At 42.7% G+C, this 18,529-nt stretch overlaps 1 protein-coding gene across 1 annotated transcript in view; it reads right to left on the bottom strand.

Moving 5' to 3' along the window:
- The window catches only part of LOC126982427 (girdin-like), a 75,184-nt gene extending 57,166 nt beyond the window's left edge, over window positions 1-18,018 (bottom strand). The window contains exon 1 of the mRNA XM_050834474.1: window positions 17,756-18,018. Within this exon, the coding sequence (XP_050690431.1) occupies window positions 17,756-17,806 (51 nt within the window). The 5' untranslated portion in view covers window positions 17,807-18,018. The remainder of the gene's footprint in view (window positions 1-17,755) is intronic.
- Between the last annotated feature and the right edge of the window lie 511 nt (window positions 18,019-18,529).

Consider the following 18,529-nt stretch of genomic DNA (forward strand, 5'->3'; position numbering starts at 1 on the left):
AGAGGTAAGGAGGGAAGAAGGGGAAATGAAGGGGAAAGTAGGGGAGAAAAAGGGGGAAAGGGGTGGGAAGGGGAAGGAGGGTTGGGAAGGAAGGGGAAGGAGGGGAAATAAATGGGAAGGGAAGGGGAAGGGGAAGAAGGGGGTGGGAAGGGGAAGGCGGAAGAGGAAGGAGGGGGGGAAAGGTGAGGGGTGAGGGCGTTCAGTGGGTTGGTTAGCACGTTCAGTCAGTGAGCCAGAACACGAACGAGACAGGAATCGGAATGGAGAATGATGAACGAGACGACTGATGGAAGAGATGAACGGGATTAGGAACGGGAACAGGAATGAATGACGGGAGGAAATGGGAATGGAGAAGATTGATAAGGGACAAGAATGAACAGGTTGACAAGAACGAAGAAGAGAGAATGACAGAGAAATCAGGAACAGGACGGAAACGAGAGGAAACGGAACAGAACGTAACAGGAACGGGGAAGAACGTGACAGGAATGAAAAAAAGAACGAAAAAGGGAGGGAATAGAACATGCCAGGAACAGTAAAAGAACGAGAAAACGAAACCGACACGAGAAAGAACAGAATAAGAACGTGACAGGAAAGGAACCGGAAGTGAACAGAATAAAACATGACAAACAAAAAACAAACATAACAAGAAAACAACAACAGCAACATAATATAAAAAAACAATAAGGAGAGAGAGAGAGAGAGAGAGAGAGAGAGAGAGAGAGAGAGAGAGAGAGAGAGAGAGAGAGAGACGGAAAACTGTGGGAGGGGGTGGGGGTGGGGGAAGGAACGTGCATGGGCGGGCTGCATGCAATGTGTGTGTGTGTGTGTGTGTGTGTGTGTCCAAATTATATACTATAACACCGTGTACATTGTAAGTCTATATGTATGCCTGCCTAAATAAATTATGTATCTATGTATACCAACGTTCTCGGACCCAAAATTAGAATAAAAAAACTATAACAAAATAAACAAACAAACAAAAAGAAAAGTATGAAGGAAAACAAATCAAAGAGCCATGCAACTGACCTAACACCCACAAACACCTAATGACCAAAAATAAAACTAAGAATAAAAGAAAGAAAAAGAAAAAAAAAAAAGAAGAGTAGGCTATATATTGTCCGACGCACGTTCCCTCCCTCCCTCCCTTCACACGAGGCGAGACAAGACAAGACTCAACCCGTGACTCCTCTTTGCTGGTATAGTCAGGGTCAACGCCTTCCCCCGCGCTGCACGCCACAGGGGAAGAGGAGTTAGAGGACAGTAGGAGGTGGAGGAAGAGGAGGGACGGAAGTGTAACAAGGAGGATGGAGGGAGAGAGGAAGGGGATTGAGGAGGAGGAGGAGGGGCGGAAGTGTAACGAGGAGAGAAGAGGGAGAGAGGAAGGGGACTGAGGAGGAGGAGAAGGAGGGGCGGAAGTGTAACGAGGAGGGGAGAGGGATTGAGGAGGAGGAGGAGGAGGGGCGGAAGTGTAACGAGGAGAGAAGAGGGAGAGAGGAAGGGGATTGAGGAGGAGGAGAAGGAGGGACGGAAGTGTAACGAGGAGAGAAGAGGGAGAGAGGAAGGGGATTGAGGAGGAGGAGGAGGGCGGAAGTGTTACGAGGAGGGAAGAGGGATTGAGGAGGAGGAGGAGGACGGGCGGAAGTGTAACGAGGAGGGAAGAGGGAGAGAGGAAGGGGATTGAGGAGGAGGAGGAGGAGGGGCGGAAGTGTAACGAGGAGGGAAGAGGGATTGAGGAGGAGGAGGAGGAGGGACGGAAGTGTAACGAGGAGGGGAGAGGGAGAGACGAAGGGGATTGAGGAGGAGGAGAAGGAGGGGCGGAAGTGTAACGAGGAGGGGAGAGGGATTGAGGAGGAGGAGGAGGAGGAGACAGTCACAAAGAGGAGGTGAGAAAGAAGACGTGGGAAGCAGTCACGGGAGGGTTGGAAGAAGGAGGAGGAGGAGGAGGAGGAGGGAGGATAAAAAGAAGGATTAGAAGGAAACGAGAGTATGGAGGAGGAGGAATTGGAAGCAAAGGGGAATTGGAAGGAAAAGAAGGATTGAGAGGAAGAGGTAAGGGAGGGATGGAAGCAAAGGAGGAATAAAAGGAAGAAGAGGAGGAAGAGAAATGGTAGCAAAGGAGGAATGGACGAAAGAGGAATAAAAGCAAATGACACTTGAAAGGAAGAAGATGAAGAGGAAGATGAGGAAGAGCAGATGGAGAAGGAAGAGAGAACGAAGACACGAAGAAGAGTAACAGAATAAGAACGAAGAGGAGAAGGAAGAAAAAACTCATATAAAAAGGAGCTAGGAGGTGGAGGATAAGTAGATACAGATAGATAGACAGACAGACAGACAGAGAGATAGAAAGATCAGACAGACAAAGAGGCAGACTAGTTGCTCAGCCCATTCCTATCCCGCCCAGTCGAGTCCATTTCCCGCCGCTCACTGCATACATACATCAGCAACTCACTCGCTTACTAGGGGTCGTAGAAGGGCACGGGAGAGCATGATACAGGGCGAGGAGGAGGAGGAAGAGGAGGAGGAGGAGGAGGACTGGATGAGTGACCTTAACACACACACACACACACACACACACACAAAGGAGGGATTGAGGCTGGGAAGGAAAGGAAAGAAGGATGACGAAGCATTGAGGTTGGTGGGGTTCTGGTTGTCCACTGAGCCGCGAACAGAAAAAAAAGAGAAGGTAGACTGTAGACAGAAGAGGAGGAGGAGGAGGAGCTGGTGGAGGAAGAAGAAGAAGAAGAAAATGATGATGAAGACAAAATCGACCAGTGGATTGAAGAATGGAATGAAAAAGGAAGAAAGGATAAAAGGAAAAATGGTAGGTAAGGAAAAGACAAAGGCAGCCGCTAACGTTTAATTTAAGAAAAAAAAACGACCCTCAACACGGAAGAGGAGGAGGAGAAGGAGGGAGAAAAAGAAGACATCAACGAAAATAGAGGAAGAAAGAAAAGGAGGAGGAGGAACACTAAAGCTAAAAACGAAGAAGAAAAATGAATGAATGAATGAACAGAAAAGTGATTCATGGCCGTTTGGAGTAATAAAAAAACTGAATAAAGAAAAACTATAAAAAAAGAACATTATAAAAAGAAAAAATATATAAAAACTACCGATACGAAACTTTTATGACAATGAGAAAATGAAATAAAACAAATAAAAATCATAACTAAGGAAACATTAAATAAAAAACGCCAGAGAAGTCAACAAAAAAAGCCATCAGGAAAGTCATCAGTAGAAAAGGTCATCAGTAAAAAGTCATCATCAGTAGAAAAGGTCATCAGTAAAAAGTCATCAGTAGAAAAATTCATCAGTAGAAAAGGTCATCAGTAAAAAGTCATCAGTAGAAAAATTCATCAGTAGAAAAGGTCATCAGTAAAGTCATCAGTAGAAAAGGTCATCAGTAAAAAAAAGTCATCAGTTAAAGTCATCGCAAACAAGTCCTGACGTTAACGGACGCCGAACCTCTCCGATGAACACGAACACGACGACGACGATTACGATGACTGCGTGAGGCGATGATTCTTTCCTCCTTGACGTCACGCAGCGCTGGTTATCGTGTGTGAGGAGGAGGAGGAGGAGGAGGGGAGGAGGAGGAGGACTAGTGTGACCATGACCTTGAGGAGTAGGAGGAGGAGGAGGAGGAGGAGGCTACAGCATGTCAGTTTGTTTCAGCTAACCCCCCCGTCCCCCCTCCCTCCTCCTTCCCCCTAGCTACCTACCCCCTCTCTCTCCCCTCTTACCCCCCCTGCCCTTCTCACCTCCAACCCCCCTTTCCAAAGATACATAGATATTCACTTATTTATCCATTCATCTATAGATTTCAGTTACTTATACTTATTTACTGACTGATTTCTTTAATTTGTGTATGTATTGATTTACACACAAAATAAAGATAAATAGAATAATATATAAATAAATGAAATAAGAATAAGACAAATAATAGTAATAATAAGAGGACGATAACAGTTCTAAGCCTCCGAGTAGCAAAGCGTGAAATTAATAAGTCTTCCCTGGCACAATTAACAGAGGAGGAGGAGGAGGAGGAGGGGGAGGCAGAAGAAGAAGAAGAAGAACAACAACAACATCGATCAGGAAGAGGAAGAACAAGAAAAAGAAGAAAAAAGAAAAAGAAAAACAAGTGACAAGATTGATAAAAAATAATTATAAAACCTAAAGAGGAGGAGGAGGAACAAAAAGAACAAAAACAAGAACAAGATGAAGAAGAAAAACACGAACATGAAGAACAAGAAGCAGAACAAGAAGAAAAAGAAAAAAAGAACAGATAGAGGAAGTGAGGAGGAGGAAGATGAAGGTATGAAGATTCTCTAACATGAAGAACAAGAAGCAGAACAAGAAGAAAAGGACGAGGAGGAGGAAGATGAAGGGATGAAGATGCTCCCACGTCTGATCCGTTGGAATGTTCGACTTAAGCCTAATGTTTTTTGTTTGTTTTTGCTCTCCTTTTTTCATTAGTTCCCTGGGCCAGTCATTGGTCTTGGAAGCCTTAACTGACTGACTGAGTAACTGGTTGACTGACTGGATGGCTGGCTGATTGGAGATGACTGACTGACTCGGAGGATGAACTGACTGACTGAGTGATCTTACAAGTCTAGCTATGAAAGGGAATGTATGGGAAGATGATTGACTGACTGACTGCCTGAATGACTGACTGGGCTTGGAAATCTACTTAAGGAAGGGAATGTATGGGAAGATGACTGACTGATAGGCTGACTTACTGACTGGCTGACTAACTGACTGACTGGCTGACTGATTGGATTGACTGAACTGACTGGATATTTCTTTGTTTATGGACGTGACAAGATGGTAAATCAACAACAACAACAACAACAACAACAACAACAGTACAGCATTACCTATTAGCATCATCATCACCAGCCACCATCACATCACCATATTCTCAACACCATCACCACCATCATCACTACCACTAGGCTATATACTTATCCCACTACAATTCTAAAACCATCACCACCATCACCACCACTATTACCTACCATTATTTCTACTCCTACTATCAAAATAACAGAACCAAACACACACACACACACACACACACACACACACACACACACAGGAAGTCCATTATATCCCAAATTATTCCCAACACAATCAGGGCGAGAGGGGGGAAAGGGGGAGGACTTTCAAAGGTGTTTCTATGTGGAGGTGGTGGTGGAGGTGATGGTGGTGGTGACAGTATTAGTGTGTTAGTGGTAGTATTAGTGTTGGTGGTAGTGATGGTGATGGTGGTGATAGCGGTGGTGGTGCTGGTGGTAGTGATGGTGGTGGTGGTGGTGGTGCTGGTGGTAGTGATGGTGGTGGTGGTGGTGGTGGTGATGGTGGTAGCGGTGGTATGCGTTTCCTTCCCTTGACTGATATGCGGACTGACTTTCCTTCCCTTTTCTCTTATTTTTTCTTGTTCTGTTTACCCAAGACCTTCACGCCATCGACCTCCTCCACCCTTGTTACAAGCACGCACGCACGCACGTAACACACACACACACACACACACACACATTATATAACTTTCATCTTTCTTCTCCCCCCCCCCCTCTCTCTCTCTCTCTCTCGTTCTTATTCGTCACAGAGAGAGAGAGAGAGAGAGAGAGAGAGAGAGAGAGAGAGAGAGAGAGAGAGAGAGAGAGAGAGAGAGAGACTGGAGTTAGAAGAAGCAGGAGATAGGGAGGAGGGAAATAGAAAGAGAAGAGAGGACAGGAAGGAGGGAGGAAAGGGAGGAAGAGGTTGGGAGAGGAAAGGAAGGGTAAGAGGGGGGGAGAGAAGACTAGAAAGGGAGAGGAGAGGAGAGGAGAGGAAGGCAAAGCAACCGTTCACACCAGGTTAATTGAACAGGTTAATTGACTTTCAGCATCACATCACCTCTCCCTCACCTCACCTCACCTGCACACACAGCCAGAGACACGACCCGACCAGTCATCTTCACCGTGTATCTTAGGCGGCGAGGAGGCAAATCGGATGCAATGTCTATTTACCCCTTCAGCTCCTAGGTTGGCATATATTCTAAGACACTTTCCCTTCTTACATCTACTATATCCAAAGGCCGAAGAGGAGGGCAGTCGAGTTCTAATGAGTGTTTCTGTAGGTTCATGTTACAGAAGAAGGGTCAAACTACCACCAGGGTTATTGAACTATCCCTGGAAATGCCTAAAACTCCTAAAAAAGCCTTGTCAGTTATGTGAGGTTGGGTTCTGAAACGTTCAATAATACGGCCCGTACATCAAACACTTTTTCTTCAGTACAGGAGGCGGCTCAAGGGTAAAAGCTCAAGGGTAAGAGAAAACAATGACTCTGAATGTTGTACGGTAATGGAACGCCAGTCAGCATCTACATCGAATTTCACAGTGACGAGAGGAAGGAAAGAAGGAACCTTACACTTGGTTATTTTCTTTTATATGTATTTATTTATCTATTTATTTATTTATTTTGCAAAGTTAACCAGTATCCTCAACCCTTCCATTTCCTTCACTGGTAGCTGATTGACTTACACTTGTTTTGTTTTTTTTAATTTACTTGGCAGAGTTAACCAGTATCATCAACCCTTCCATTTCTTTCACTGGTAGTTTATTGATTGACTGATGGACTGACTGATTGATTGCGGCAGACAGTCTTGGTGCCGTAGCTACAGTGGTCATATGGCGCCGTTTCACTGGTAAACTATGGATCTTTTTTTTTTCATGGTAACGGAAGCAGCTCAAGGGCAAAATAAATAAAAAAAAGGCCGTTTCGTATGCCGTATTTACATCTCCCTGAACCCTAAACGGCATTCTCTTCCCCTTTTTCCTTGTATATATAACCCTTGATCTGTTCTCTTGGCATAAAATAGACAATACTACCTTAATGAGAATAACACACACCTGATACTGCTATTATGCACAGGTGAGTCAAGGAGATAAATTTTTCATAATTATTTTTTTTCTGAACAGGTACAGCTAGGCATAATTACTACACTTTAATATAACCAGGTTTATTGAACTTTAGAGGACATTCCTGAGGTAAATAGGAAGATAGAAAGGTAGATAGATTGATAGATAGGTAGATATAGATAGAAAAGTAAGTAGATAGATTGATAGGTAGGTAGGTAGATAGATAGGAAAGTAAGTAGATAGGTTGATAGGTAGGTAGGTAGATAGATAGGTAGATAGATACATAGGAAGGAACAAAAGAATGAGACTAGCACAGCTCCCACCCCCCCCCCCAAGTCCATCTACGCCCATTGCATCATCGTCATCATCATCAGGCTCTCCTCAAGCACCGATTAGACAAGCTACTCCATCATCACCACCATCATCACCATCATCATCACCACCACGACGTCCGTTCACCTTCGGGCCGCGAGGGAGAGATGACGATGGAGTGAAACCTTTGCGTGTGTGTCTGTGTGTGTGTGTGTGTGTGTGTGTGTGTGATGGAGGAAGAGAGAGCGAGAAGCACATACATAAGTAATCAAACACACACACACACACACACACACACACACACACACACACACACACACACAGAAAATAAAAACAGGAACACAGACAAACAGACAGACAGTTACATAAAACCTACTCCCCCCATTCTCCTTTTTCCTTCCCCTCCCCTTCCTATAGAGCGGACAAGTTTCTTCCTCCTATTCCTCCCTTTCACCCCTCCCTCCTCCCTTCATTCCCTCTGGCACACATAACTTGCCTTGCCTTCCCTTCCCTTTCCCACACACTCCTCCTCCTCCTCCTCCTCCTCCCCCCAGCTACTAGTGACCTTCCCACATTCAGTTTTCACTCTTCCCTCTCGACCTTCCCCCCTCTTGAAGCCTCGACCGCTGCTGTAGAATATTGTGTGAAGGTGAGAGGAGGAAAGGTAGGCACGAGGAAGGGAGTGTTGAAAAGATGTTGAGAGAGAGAGAGAGGGAGAGAAAGGAAAGAGAAGAGTGTTGATTGGAGAAGTTAGTGGGAGGAGATAGACGATGGAGTGAGAGAAGGGAGAATAAGAGATTGGATAGACAATAGAAGAGAAGGGAGTGTATATGATGAAGGGATAATAACATGGAAAGGTAAAGTTGCGCGTTGCCTCATTGCTCATCCCCGTTACATTAGCCCGTGAACAACAGATAAAGACGAATAGGAAATAAGAAAGGGACAATAAATGAGGGGTGGAAGAATATGGATGAAGAGAGAAAATAAATGAAGGAAACAGAGGACACATGAGAAGAGAAATCGACAGATGAATGGGAATGAATAAGATAAATAAATAAATAGACAAGGAAAGTGTGTGTGTGTGTGTGTGTGTGTGTGTGTGTGTGTGTGTGTGTGTGTGTGTACCCTAGTCTACACACCCACACTTCAAGGTAAACACCCGTGCTATACCTGCCCGCCCACACACACACACACACACACACACACACAGAGAGAGAGAGAGAGAGAGAGAGAGAGAGAGAGAGAGAGAGAGAGAGAGAGAGAGAGAGAGAGATAACCACTCCCAGCCTGGCGAGAATAAGAGAGGTGAGTAAAAACGGCGAGTAACGCGACGCAAGAAGTAAAACACAGAAAAACATGCAGCGAAACGACAGGGAGAAGGTCACCACCACCACCACCACTACCATCATCACCATCACCACCACCGTTACCTTCACAACCATCACCACCACTACTCCAGACACCATTACCACTATCCATAACTATTACTACTACTACTACTACTACAACTACTAAAACCACCATCATCTTCGCTATCTTCATGAACGTTACCAGTAGAACAACAGAAGAAATAATTTATGGTATACAATTATAGAAACAAGATTAAAGAAATAGTATACACAACAAACTTTAACAAACAGATATACTATACAAAAGTTAATACAAGAAATACAATAGTAGAAGATAATAAAGGAACATAACACAAACTTTCACAATACAATAAGAAAAAAAAAAAAGGTATGTAACAATGGAATACAACATACACGTTATACTCACAGAAGCATGTCACAAAATCGATCTATTGACCAAACGATTAGACCCAATTCTACTACTACTATTACCACCACCACCACTACTACTACTACTACTACTACTACTATTACTAACAACAACAGCCATGCAGATCACCATTTCCTTAACCTCACACACCAACAAAAGCTTTCCCCAAGATCGAATTATTGACAGAACACTTCAACCACGTAATACACTTCCGGATGTAGTTGAGTGCCGGAAACGGTTTTAACGGACTCACGCTTCTAATCTAACCGACAGAACCTTTCCTTAGATCGAAGTATTGATATATATAAACTTAATCCAAGGAGTGACAGATAGATACGGTAACCTTTAATCCAACGTCAACCGAGGCTTTTCTTATAAATCGAAGTATTGATGTAAAATGACAAACCTAAGCCGTGAGTTTGTATTTGTAAAACGGAGATGATTTAACAGCCAACAGCAGCCTTCCAGATCGATGGATTCTATAGACGACAGAGTATATAGTGCAGAGAAAAGCAATAAACTAAAAACGACTCAATAAAATAAAACGATAAAATAAAACTATATAAACGACAGGAGCGAGTTGGCGTGATTTGTTTTTGTTTTTGTTCTTTTTTTACGTCGACTCTCAGCACTAAGCCATAAAATTCATTCTCAACTACATGATTTTCCTTACACGATTAAACAACCGGAACAAGGAAAGATAAAAGGTAAATAAACGTAGATTAAGAAGACAATAACATAGAGTAAGACAAAACAACTTCCTCCTCGACTACATCTTCCTTAACGCTCAACTGAATTACCTTAAGATCATAAAAACAGAAGAGAAAGGAGATATACCTACAATAAACCATAAAATAACTCCTGGATAAACGAACGTAAAGGAAAAAAGGAGATAATCACATAAGATAACTCCTGACCAGAATAGACGTGCATCCTTTCTTAATACCTGGAAGAGATTATAAAAAGAAGAGATTGGGACATACGAGAATGCATAGAGCTTTGTTACCGTATATAACCTGACTGAATTGACGTTGCACTCTGCTAATCATGTGTCCTCCTCCTCCTCCTCCTCCTCCTCTTCCACCTCCTCCTCCTCTTCCTTCTTCCTCCTCCTCCACGTGGTAACAATAGTAAACAATGGACCCAACCCACCACACTACAGTGCTCTAGAAAATCACACACACACACACACACACACACACACACACACACACACACAGATCGTCATGGAAGAAGAAAAAAAGACAGGAAAACAGAAAGAAAACAGCCAGACCATAAAATTTGGCCCCAGCGACAGACATTTAGACAGACAGACGAGGCGTGAAGAGCAGAATGACAAACACAGACAAAAAAAGACAGACAGACTTGAAAATTGAAAGACAGACACACAGACACAAACAAACAAAAAATAAAGACACACACACACACACACACACACACACACACACGCACACAGTAGGCAGGCAGGCAGGCAACAGAGAAAGATCGATAAGACAAATTAATTTATGGCGCAGAGAGAGAGAGAGAGAGAGAGAGAGAGAGAGAGAGAGAGAGAGAGAGAGAGAGAGAGAGAGAGAGAGACCGCTACGCACACCATTACAGTTAACATTCTCCGCAAAACGAGCAAAAAAAAAGTAACAAAAAGGAAAAGAAAAAAATGAATACCAATGAAGACAATATGTGCAAGTAGTAACCGTAGGAGAGAGAGAGAGAGAGAGAGAGAGAGAGAGAGAGAGAGAGAGAGAGAGAGAGAGAGAGAGAGAGAGAGAGAGAGAGCGCAAAGGAAACAAAAAATAAGATAAAAATTGAAATGAAAATGAAAAATGAATGAAAGACGGAAGAGCGTGGTATGGAACAGACAATAGACACTTACAGACAGACAAACAGACAGATACACAGACAGACACACAGACAGAAAGAAAGGAAAAAAAATGGTGACGGAGAGGCAACCTAGATATTCAGACAAAAAAAAAAATACGTAATACCGATTTAATTTCAGATTTGCAAATGAAGAACAATATAACAGGAGGAGGAGGAGGAGGAGGAGGATGAAGAGGAGGAGGAGGATATGATGAGTTCCCTTCCTCCCCCGCCCCCCCACACACCACAGCCTCAGGAGCAATATTCTCTCTCTCTCTCTCTCTCTCTCTCTCTCTCTCTCTCTCTCTCTGGCACACGCTGGTTTTACTAACGAGGAGAATTTGTTTTGTCCACAGTATAATTAAACAAGTATGAGATAATTTTGCAAGGGTAAAGTCTCTCTCTCTCTCTCTCTCTCTCTCTCTCTCTCGCAAGGACGAGAACACAGGTGACCACAGCACGAAAGTGAGTGAGCGGTTATGGTCTCTCTCTCTCTCTCTCTCTCTCTCTCTCTCTCTCTCTCTCTCTCTCTCTCTCTCTCTCTCTTAGTAGCTTGAAACTCGAAGGTCGTCAACTTTGGTTCTCTACATCATATTACACCAGATCATATTTCTTTACCATCGATGCTAGTAGTAGTAGTAGTAGTAGTAGTAGTAGTAGTAGTAGTAGTAGTAGTAGTATATCATTGCTATTATTATAAAATGTGTAGCGATGAGAGAACCAAATGAGGAGGCAAGGAGGTAAAAGAACACGTAACTGAGCAATTGACTGGCTATTTAACTACCTTACTGGCTCATCACTTGACTTACTGACGAAAGAAAGAAGGAATGGTATACAAAAAAAGAGAAAGGGATGTGGGATGGATGATGAAAACGAACGAAAGAAAGGAAGAAAAGAAATTAGGATGAAAAACGAAAACGAACGAAAGAAAGGAATTAAGAAAGAAAAGAGGGATGAGATAACGAGCCCAAGTACGTATAGAAGAGAGGAAAGTATGATAAAGGATAAAACGAACGAAAGGAAGAACAAAGAAAAGTAGAATGAAAGATAAAAACGAACGCAGGAAACAAAGAAACGAGGAAAGAAAATGGAAAGAAAGAAGGAAGAAAGAATAAATGAATGAAGGCAGGAAGTAACGAAAGTATGATAAAGGATAAAACGAACGAAAGGAAGAACAAAGAAAAGTAGAATGAGAGATAAAAACGAACGCAGGAAACAAAGAAACGAGGAAAGAAAATGGAGAAAAATAACATCGAAAGAAGGAAGAAAGAATAAATGAAGGCAGGACAACACCACATACGCAACATCCAAGCACAAACCAAACAAAAAAAACAGATAGGCCTATACAAGTACAAATAGAAATACATACAAAAACAATAAAAACAGAACATAAAATTAATATATAACCAAACCATCAGCTCCCAACAATATAAGCTCCCTACTACACAAACCCATAACACTAACCTACAGACACACTAATTAAAAGTAGTAAGAGTGAGCACACATATATAATAAAAGTACCTACTCTGACCGGTCTTTATAATCCCCCCTATGCTACCGTACCGTATATACATGTGACTGAACCGTAGCTATTTGCATATATATGGATACACGGACACGGCTTTCGATGCGTTGCTAATATAATCCACTTCCAATTTAATTTTAGTGAGTTGTTCATATCATTACTACTACTACTACTACTACTACTGTGAGTGGATAGGCCAGTTTTCCCGTTTAAATTTATTATAAAAAAAATAGCTCTCTGTATGTCTATCTATCTATCAATCTATCTATTTAGCTACCTATATATCTATCATTTATTACGCTGTTGATTCTCCTTTATCCTCCTTTCTCCCTCTTATTCTCTCACTCCCCTTCCTTCCTTGAACGTGAAAAATAAATATAATAATAACAAAAACTGGCTGAACAAAATCAAAAGGGAATTAGGCTAATGTTAGTATCATAAGAGATGTATTTTAACGGTTTCCTCGTCTCTCTCTCTCTCTCTCTTTTCTATCCATTCATTCATCACGTTGTCATGCAAAAATATAAAGCAACACATTAACAAAACTAACATTAAATCTCTCTCTCTCTCTCTCTCTCTCTCTCTCTCTCTCTCTCTCTCTCTCACACACACACACATGAACGGGAAGAGAGAAAGAACATCAAGAGAGAGAGAGAGAGAGAGAGAGAGAGAGAGAGAGAGAGCACCGTAACACCAGGATCGTACGTCCGCCAGCAATTCCACCAACCACCACCACCACTACCTCTCTCTCTCTCTCTCTCTCTCTCTCACGCGCACACAGCTCTTTTTGTCCCCCCCCCCCCTCTCTCTCTCTCTCTCTCTCTCTCTCTCTGGTCGTCCCCGCACCACCCAGCTCACTATTCACTGTCCATGTTGCTGTAGTAGTAGTAGTAGTAGTAATATAGAAGATTGTTTTGACTCTTCCTCTGTTCATTCTCCACTCAACTCATTCACTGTCCATGATGAAGTACGTAGTAGTAGTAGTAGTAGTAGTAGTAGTAGTAGTAGTAGTAGTAGTAGTAGTAGAAGGTTAATACAAAGAAAAGACGAACGAGAGAATGACCTTTTTACCATATTTATCTCCATGAATAATCATAATAATAATAACGCATGATAGTTTATTTTATTCGTCTTATATAGCTGCCAGTATTGAGATCGTTTTCAAGCATGATAGATTATATTCCACTCATAGCTGTTAATAAACGGGTGGTACTTCATATATATTATCTCTATGAATGCAAAACGGTATAAACTATTACTATTATTCTCTATTCAAGTTCGCGATATTGGCCGTTTTTTTATTGCTACACGAGAGAGAGAGAGAGAGAGAGAGAGAGAGAGAGAGAGAGAGAGAGAGAGAGGAGGGGGGAAGGATCGTGTTTACTTGATATATTTTTGCTAACATTATTTTTAAGAGTAACAACAAAAATCAAATACCGTCAAACATATGAATCACATTAAGTAGAATGAAAAAAAAAGACCCAGAAGCAAATTTTAATAACAAGTGGAAGAGAAAGCGAGCTGTTGACATTTACGAAAACTGATCCAATCCTTAAAAGTTCGTTAGGTAAGTACACACACACATATTGGCGTTATTTGTATCGGAAATTAACTTGGATTCCGTGAGACCGTGCCCGCGTACTGAACGAACCGGGGCGATGGGATGAAACCGTTCCTGGAAATGTCGATAGCTGGGCGTTCTCTGTTCTCTATTAGCTTTCACGTTCTCTGTTCTCTGTTTGGGTATTAAGTGGAGCCATTTTTCAAGTGCTTGCAACCCTCGCATGGGAAATGACCTCAATTGGGTTCTTATTTCTAGCAACAATTAACTTTTTTCAACGTTCGTGGCGGGACTGGGAAAAACAACAAATAGTTTCCACCAAAAGGGTCTCTCTCTCTCTCTCTCTCTCTCTCTCTCTCTCTCTCTCTCAAGCCTCTTCTATTTATAATGATCCGTTTCAGACCACTGATCTGGTCGCAAGGCCCGTGTTCTATTTACCTTTGAGAGCTGGAATCCGTTTCAGATTATTCATGATCTGCATCATAAGACACCAGAGGGGGTTTGCAGCAGACGACGCCCAAAGTCATCAGCTGCACCGTGGCTGACCCGTGGCTAGTTTTGCGTTGGTGCTTTGAACTGTGCTTCTGTGGTCCTGGCTATGTGGTAAAGACGGCTGCCTATGTCTTTGTATGCAGCAGTGACAGTGACCTACAGGAAGGACTGTATATTGGCTCGGCGAGTGTTCGAAATTCCTCTTCCTCCACACTCAACAACACACCACCTAGAACCTATTTTTTTTACGGTTTTCAGCATATGTCTGTCTCTATATCAACCAGCCACCAGTAAGAAGAGGTCTATCTACCTCAATAACATCAAATAAAAAAACATAAGTAAAATAAACCTTCTTTTGCTTTATTCCACCAGTTAATCTATCGACGAAGGAAGAGGAAAAAAGAGAGAGACGGAGAGAGAGGGAGAGGGCGAAAAAAAGGTAACATTTGATAGAGCGAGAGGGGGAAGAAGAATGAAATCTACCACCACGCCAAACCACAGGCAGCCACCCATCCACCCCTCCCCTTCCCTTTCCTCCATCCCTCCACTTCCTATGACGACGGAAGGGAAGAGGAAGAGGGGGAGGGGGAAGGAGGAAAGGGAAGGGGCAGCAGCAGGCCTCTGATCGATTAGTTACTGTTAGTGGGGGTGGTGTGGGTGGAGGTGGTGGTGGTGGTGGTGGTAAAGGTTGTGGTCCTTGTGGAGGTGAATGAAATGGTGGTGACAATGGAGGAAGGTGATGGTGATGGTGGTGATGATAATGGTGGAGTTGGTGGTGAAAATGATGGAATGTGACCAGTGTGACGTGCTGGTGATATTGAGAGAGAGAGAGAGAGAGAGAGAGAGAGAGAGAGAGAGAGAGAGAGAGAAAACTATACACCACATACCACCACAGACCTGACCCCACAACCACCACATGTATTACCCATAGCTCCCTCCTCCCCATCACCTACCCATACCCCCATTCCCCTTCTTCCCTCCCCAACGCACCCCACCCCAATAAAACCATGACTCTGGGAATATAAGTGCATAGCCCCCCCTCTCACCCCCACCCACCCCCTTCACGTACCCCAGAACAGGTAAACAATCCCCAAGTGACCCCAAAAAATACCCCAGAGGTTACCCAAATACCCCATGACCTAGCTGCTAAATAAAGACCCCACACTCTTTAAATGTTCGTGTTATGGACTTCAAAAAAAAGATTGTGCTATATCAATGTTTAAGAGGGATTATTATAGGTATATAACGAAAGAACATTCTCTACCTGGTGTTAGTGAGTGGCATTGGCGAGAGGGATGCACACTTGGCTCTTACAATAACAGGAATAGGATAGGGAGTTAATGTGTGGAGAGCAAAAAATCTTGAGAGGGACTTATTGTTAAGGGCCGCGGCCGCCACTCAGTTCAAAACCAAAGCAAACGACGCGCTGAACAGTGGGCACCCTTTGCAGCCTTTTGTACGGCACCGTGTATGGTCGTACCTTTAAACTATCATAATCTTTACCTTTTTTTTCAGTATGTTTCTTATCTAATCGATGTCATAATGAAACAACGTTATTCGGGGACCTGAGGCATGCCATGTAGATAAAACGTCCCCCGAATAAAGACTTTCTCCCTTGCTCCCTCTGACGTCATAATGCAAGTTGTCCCCAGTTGCCTTATCACCCCTATTAGCAGTGAGTACCCTTCACATATGTTTCCCTAGACTCCGTGAGCTTTAAATTACTTCCTGAGCTTTCCTGATTTCATTACGTGACTTTTAGGGGCTAGTTATCACCCCATTTCCGCCCCCCCCCAATCTCAACCCGAGGCTCACCAATACTTATCCTAGCAGATGAAAATGTTGCCCTTGAGCTTTGATATTCATTCCTAAGCTTTCAAGGCTTCATTAGGGAACATTTAAGAGCTCGTGGTCCACTCCTAGCTCTTCCCCAGCACCTCAAATCACCCCCAGAGGCTCCCCAGTACTCACCCCAGCCGTAGTTGTAAATTCCCCGATGAAAATGACTCCCTTAAGTGTTTATATTCTTCCCTAAACATCGTTATACTCCATTAAGGGACTTTTAAAGAGCTAGTTGTCACCCCAGCCTCCCCCAGTACCTCTTATAACCCCCTGGAGACTCCCCACGGTAACATCATATTCCTGAACCACAATAAATTTTCCCCAGAGCTTATTTTAAAGACTTTAGGGCCAAGAATAGGGCGTTACATTAGGTAGAAGTCACTAGATATACCTGCATGTGTTAGCTTTGACAACTGGAGAATGAATACGTGTACTCTACCGAATTAATTGATGAAATGAGATGTGAAATGCTTACCCAGCCAAGATTAAGGGGGTCACATTGGGTATACAAGTCACCGTATATATACTTTACCGAATGAGAGGATGAAATAAGAAATAAAATGTATGGGGAATAGGGAGACTAGAGAATAGGGGAATAGGGAATAAAATTGGGTAGAAGTCACTATAAATACGTTCATGTGTTATACTCGTGCAATGGAGGACAAAACGTTTATTATACCCAAAGAATAGATGAAATGGGAACTGAAACAACGAACATGGGATAGGGGGAATAGGGAATAGGGTAATAGTGGAATACATTAGGTAAAGTCACACTAGATATACGTTCATGTGTTATTGTGGAAAATGAAGGGAAAATACGTGCCATGCTCCATTAATAGATCCAATAAGACCTAAAGTAGAGGGGTCACATTGGGAAGAAGTCAATAAACGTTCCAATAGATATACGTTCATGTGTTATACTCGTTCGAGAGAGGAGAAATATGTGTACTATACCAGATCAGTAGACGAAGAACAAATGAAAAATAGGAAATAAAAGGGAATAGGGAAATACACGTAGAAGTTACTATAGATCATCCTCGGTAAATAGGATTAATATGTGTACTATACCAAAAATAATAAACGAAACAGAATAGGGAATAAAAAGGAAATAGGGAATAGGGGATCACACTAGGTTGGTCACTAAAATACTACGTCTATTATACTTAGTCAATGTAAGATAAATACGTGTACTATACCAGAAATAATAAACGAAAAATAGGGAACAAAAAGGAAATAGGGAATCACACTGGGTTGGTCAATATATATTACCGGTACGCCTATTTATGTACTTATTCAATGGAGGATAAATACGTGTACTATACCAGAAATAATAAAGGAAATAGAATAGGGAATAAAAAGGAATAGGGAATCACACTGGGTTGGTCACTATATATTACCGGTACGACTATTTATATTATACCGTACTTATTCAATGGAGGATAAATACGTGTACTATACCGGATCAATAACACCTCATCTACTTACCCAGGTGACGAGGGCGCTGCTCATAAACTCCTTGACCGGATCTGTTGACATGTTCACCACGTGTTCACTCGCGGGTCACCCACTCACACTTCACATCATCACCACCGCCACACGCCGCTCAGGGCACAGCCGGACCCGCGCACACCCTCGAGGGCTGACTCACGCTACCGCAACGCACACCGAAAGACACACTTGCATACTTTCATTAATTCTCCGCCGCTAAGGTAACGCACTCCTCTCCCTTCCGAGCGATGAAGTGACACTGATCTCGAACTGGCGGAGTGGCGGTGAAGCTGCTGAGGCGAGTTTGACCAAGCGAGGAAAATCTCGTACCGCACTTCCTCTTTCATCTTTTATTCATATATAAGACTCTACGCTAAGTGAAATACCCTTAGACGTAGATCAGAGTACAGGTAAGCCATGGAAACGTAGTGTGTTCTCTTTATCCATACCTGTAATTAGCTCTCATTAGGCAGGAGGTAAATCTCATACCGTACTTCTTTTATGACATTTTTTTTCTTTATTTACACAAGTCTACGTTTAACTAAATACTCTTAGACGTAAATACTGGACAGGTAAGCCATGGAAACGTAGTGTATTGCGTTTATTGATACCTGTAGTTAGTGATAGATCTCGTTAGTAGGAGGTGGTGAGGTTGAGCAGGTGAGTTTGACCAGGAGGGAAAAAGCTCGTACCGCACTTCCTCCTGGACCCTATTTTTTTTTTATTAAGAGTACGTTTAAATAGCCGTGAGGAGTAGATCACACACAAGAC

This window comes from Eriocheir sinensis, chromosome 51, assembly GCF_024679095.1.
Source record: "Eriocheir sinensis breed Jianghai 21 chromosome 51, ASM2467909v1, whole genome shotgun sequence".
Classification (NCBI taxonomy): Eukaryota; Metazoa; Arthropoda; class Malacostraca; order Decapoda; family Varunidae; genus Eriocheir; species Eriocheir sinensis.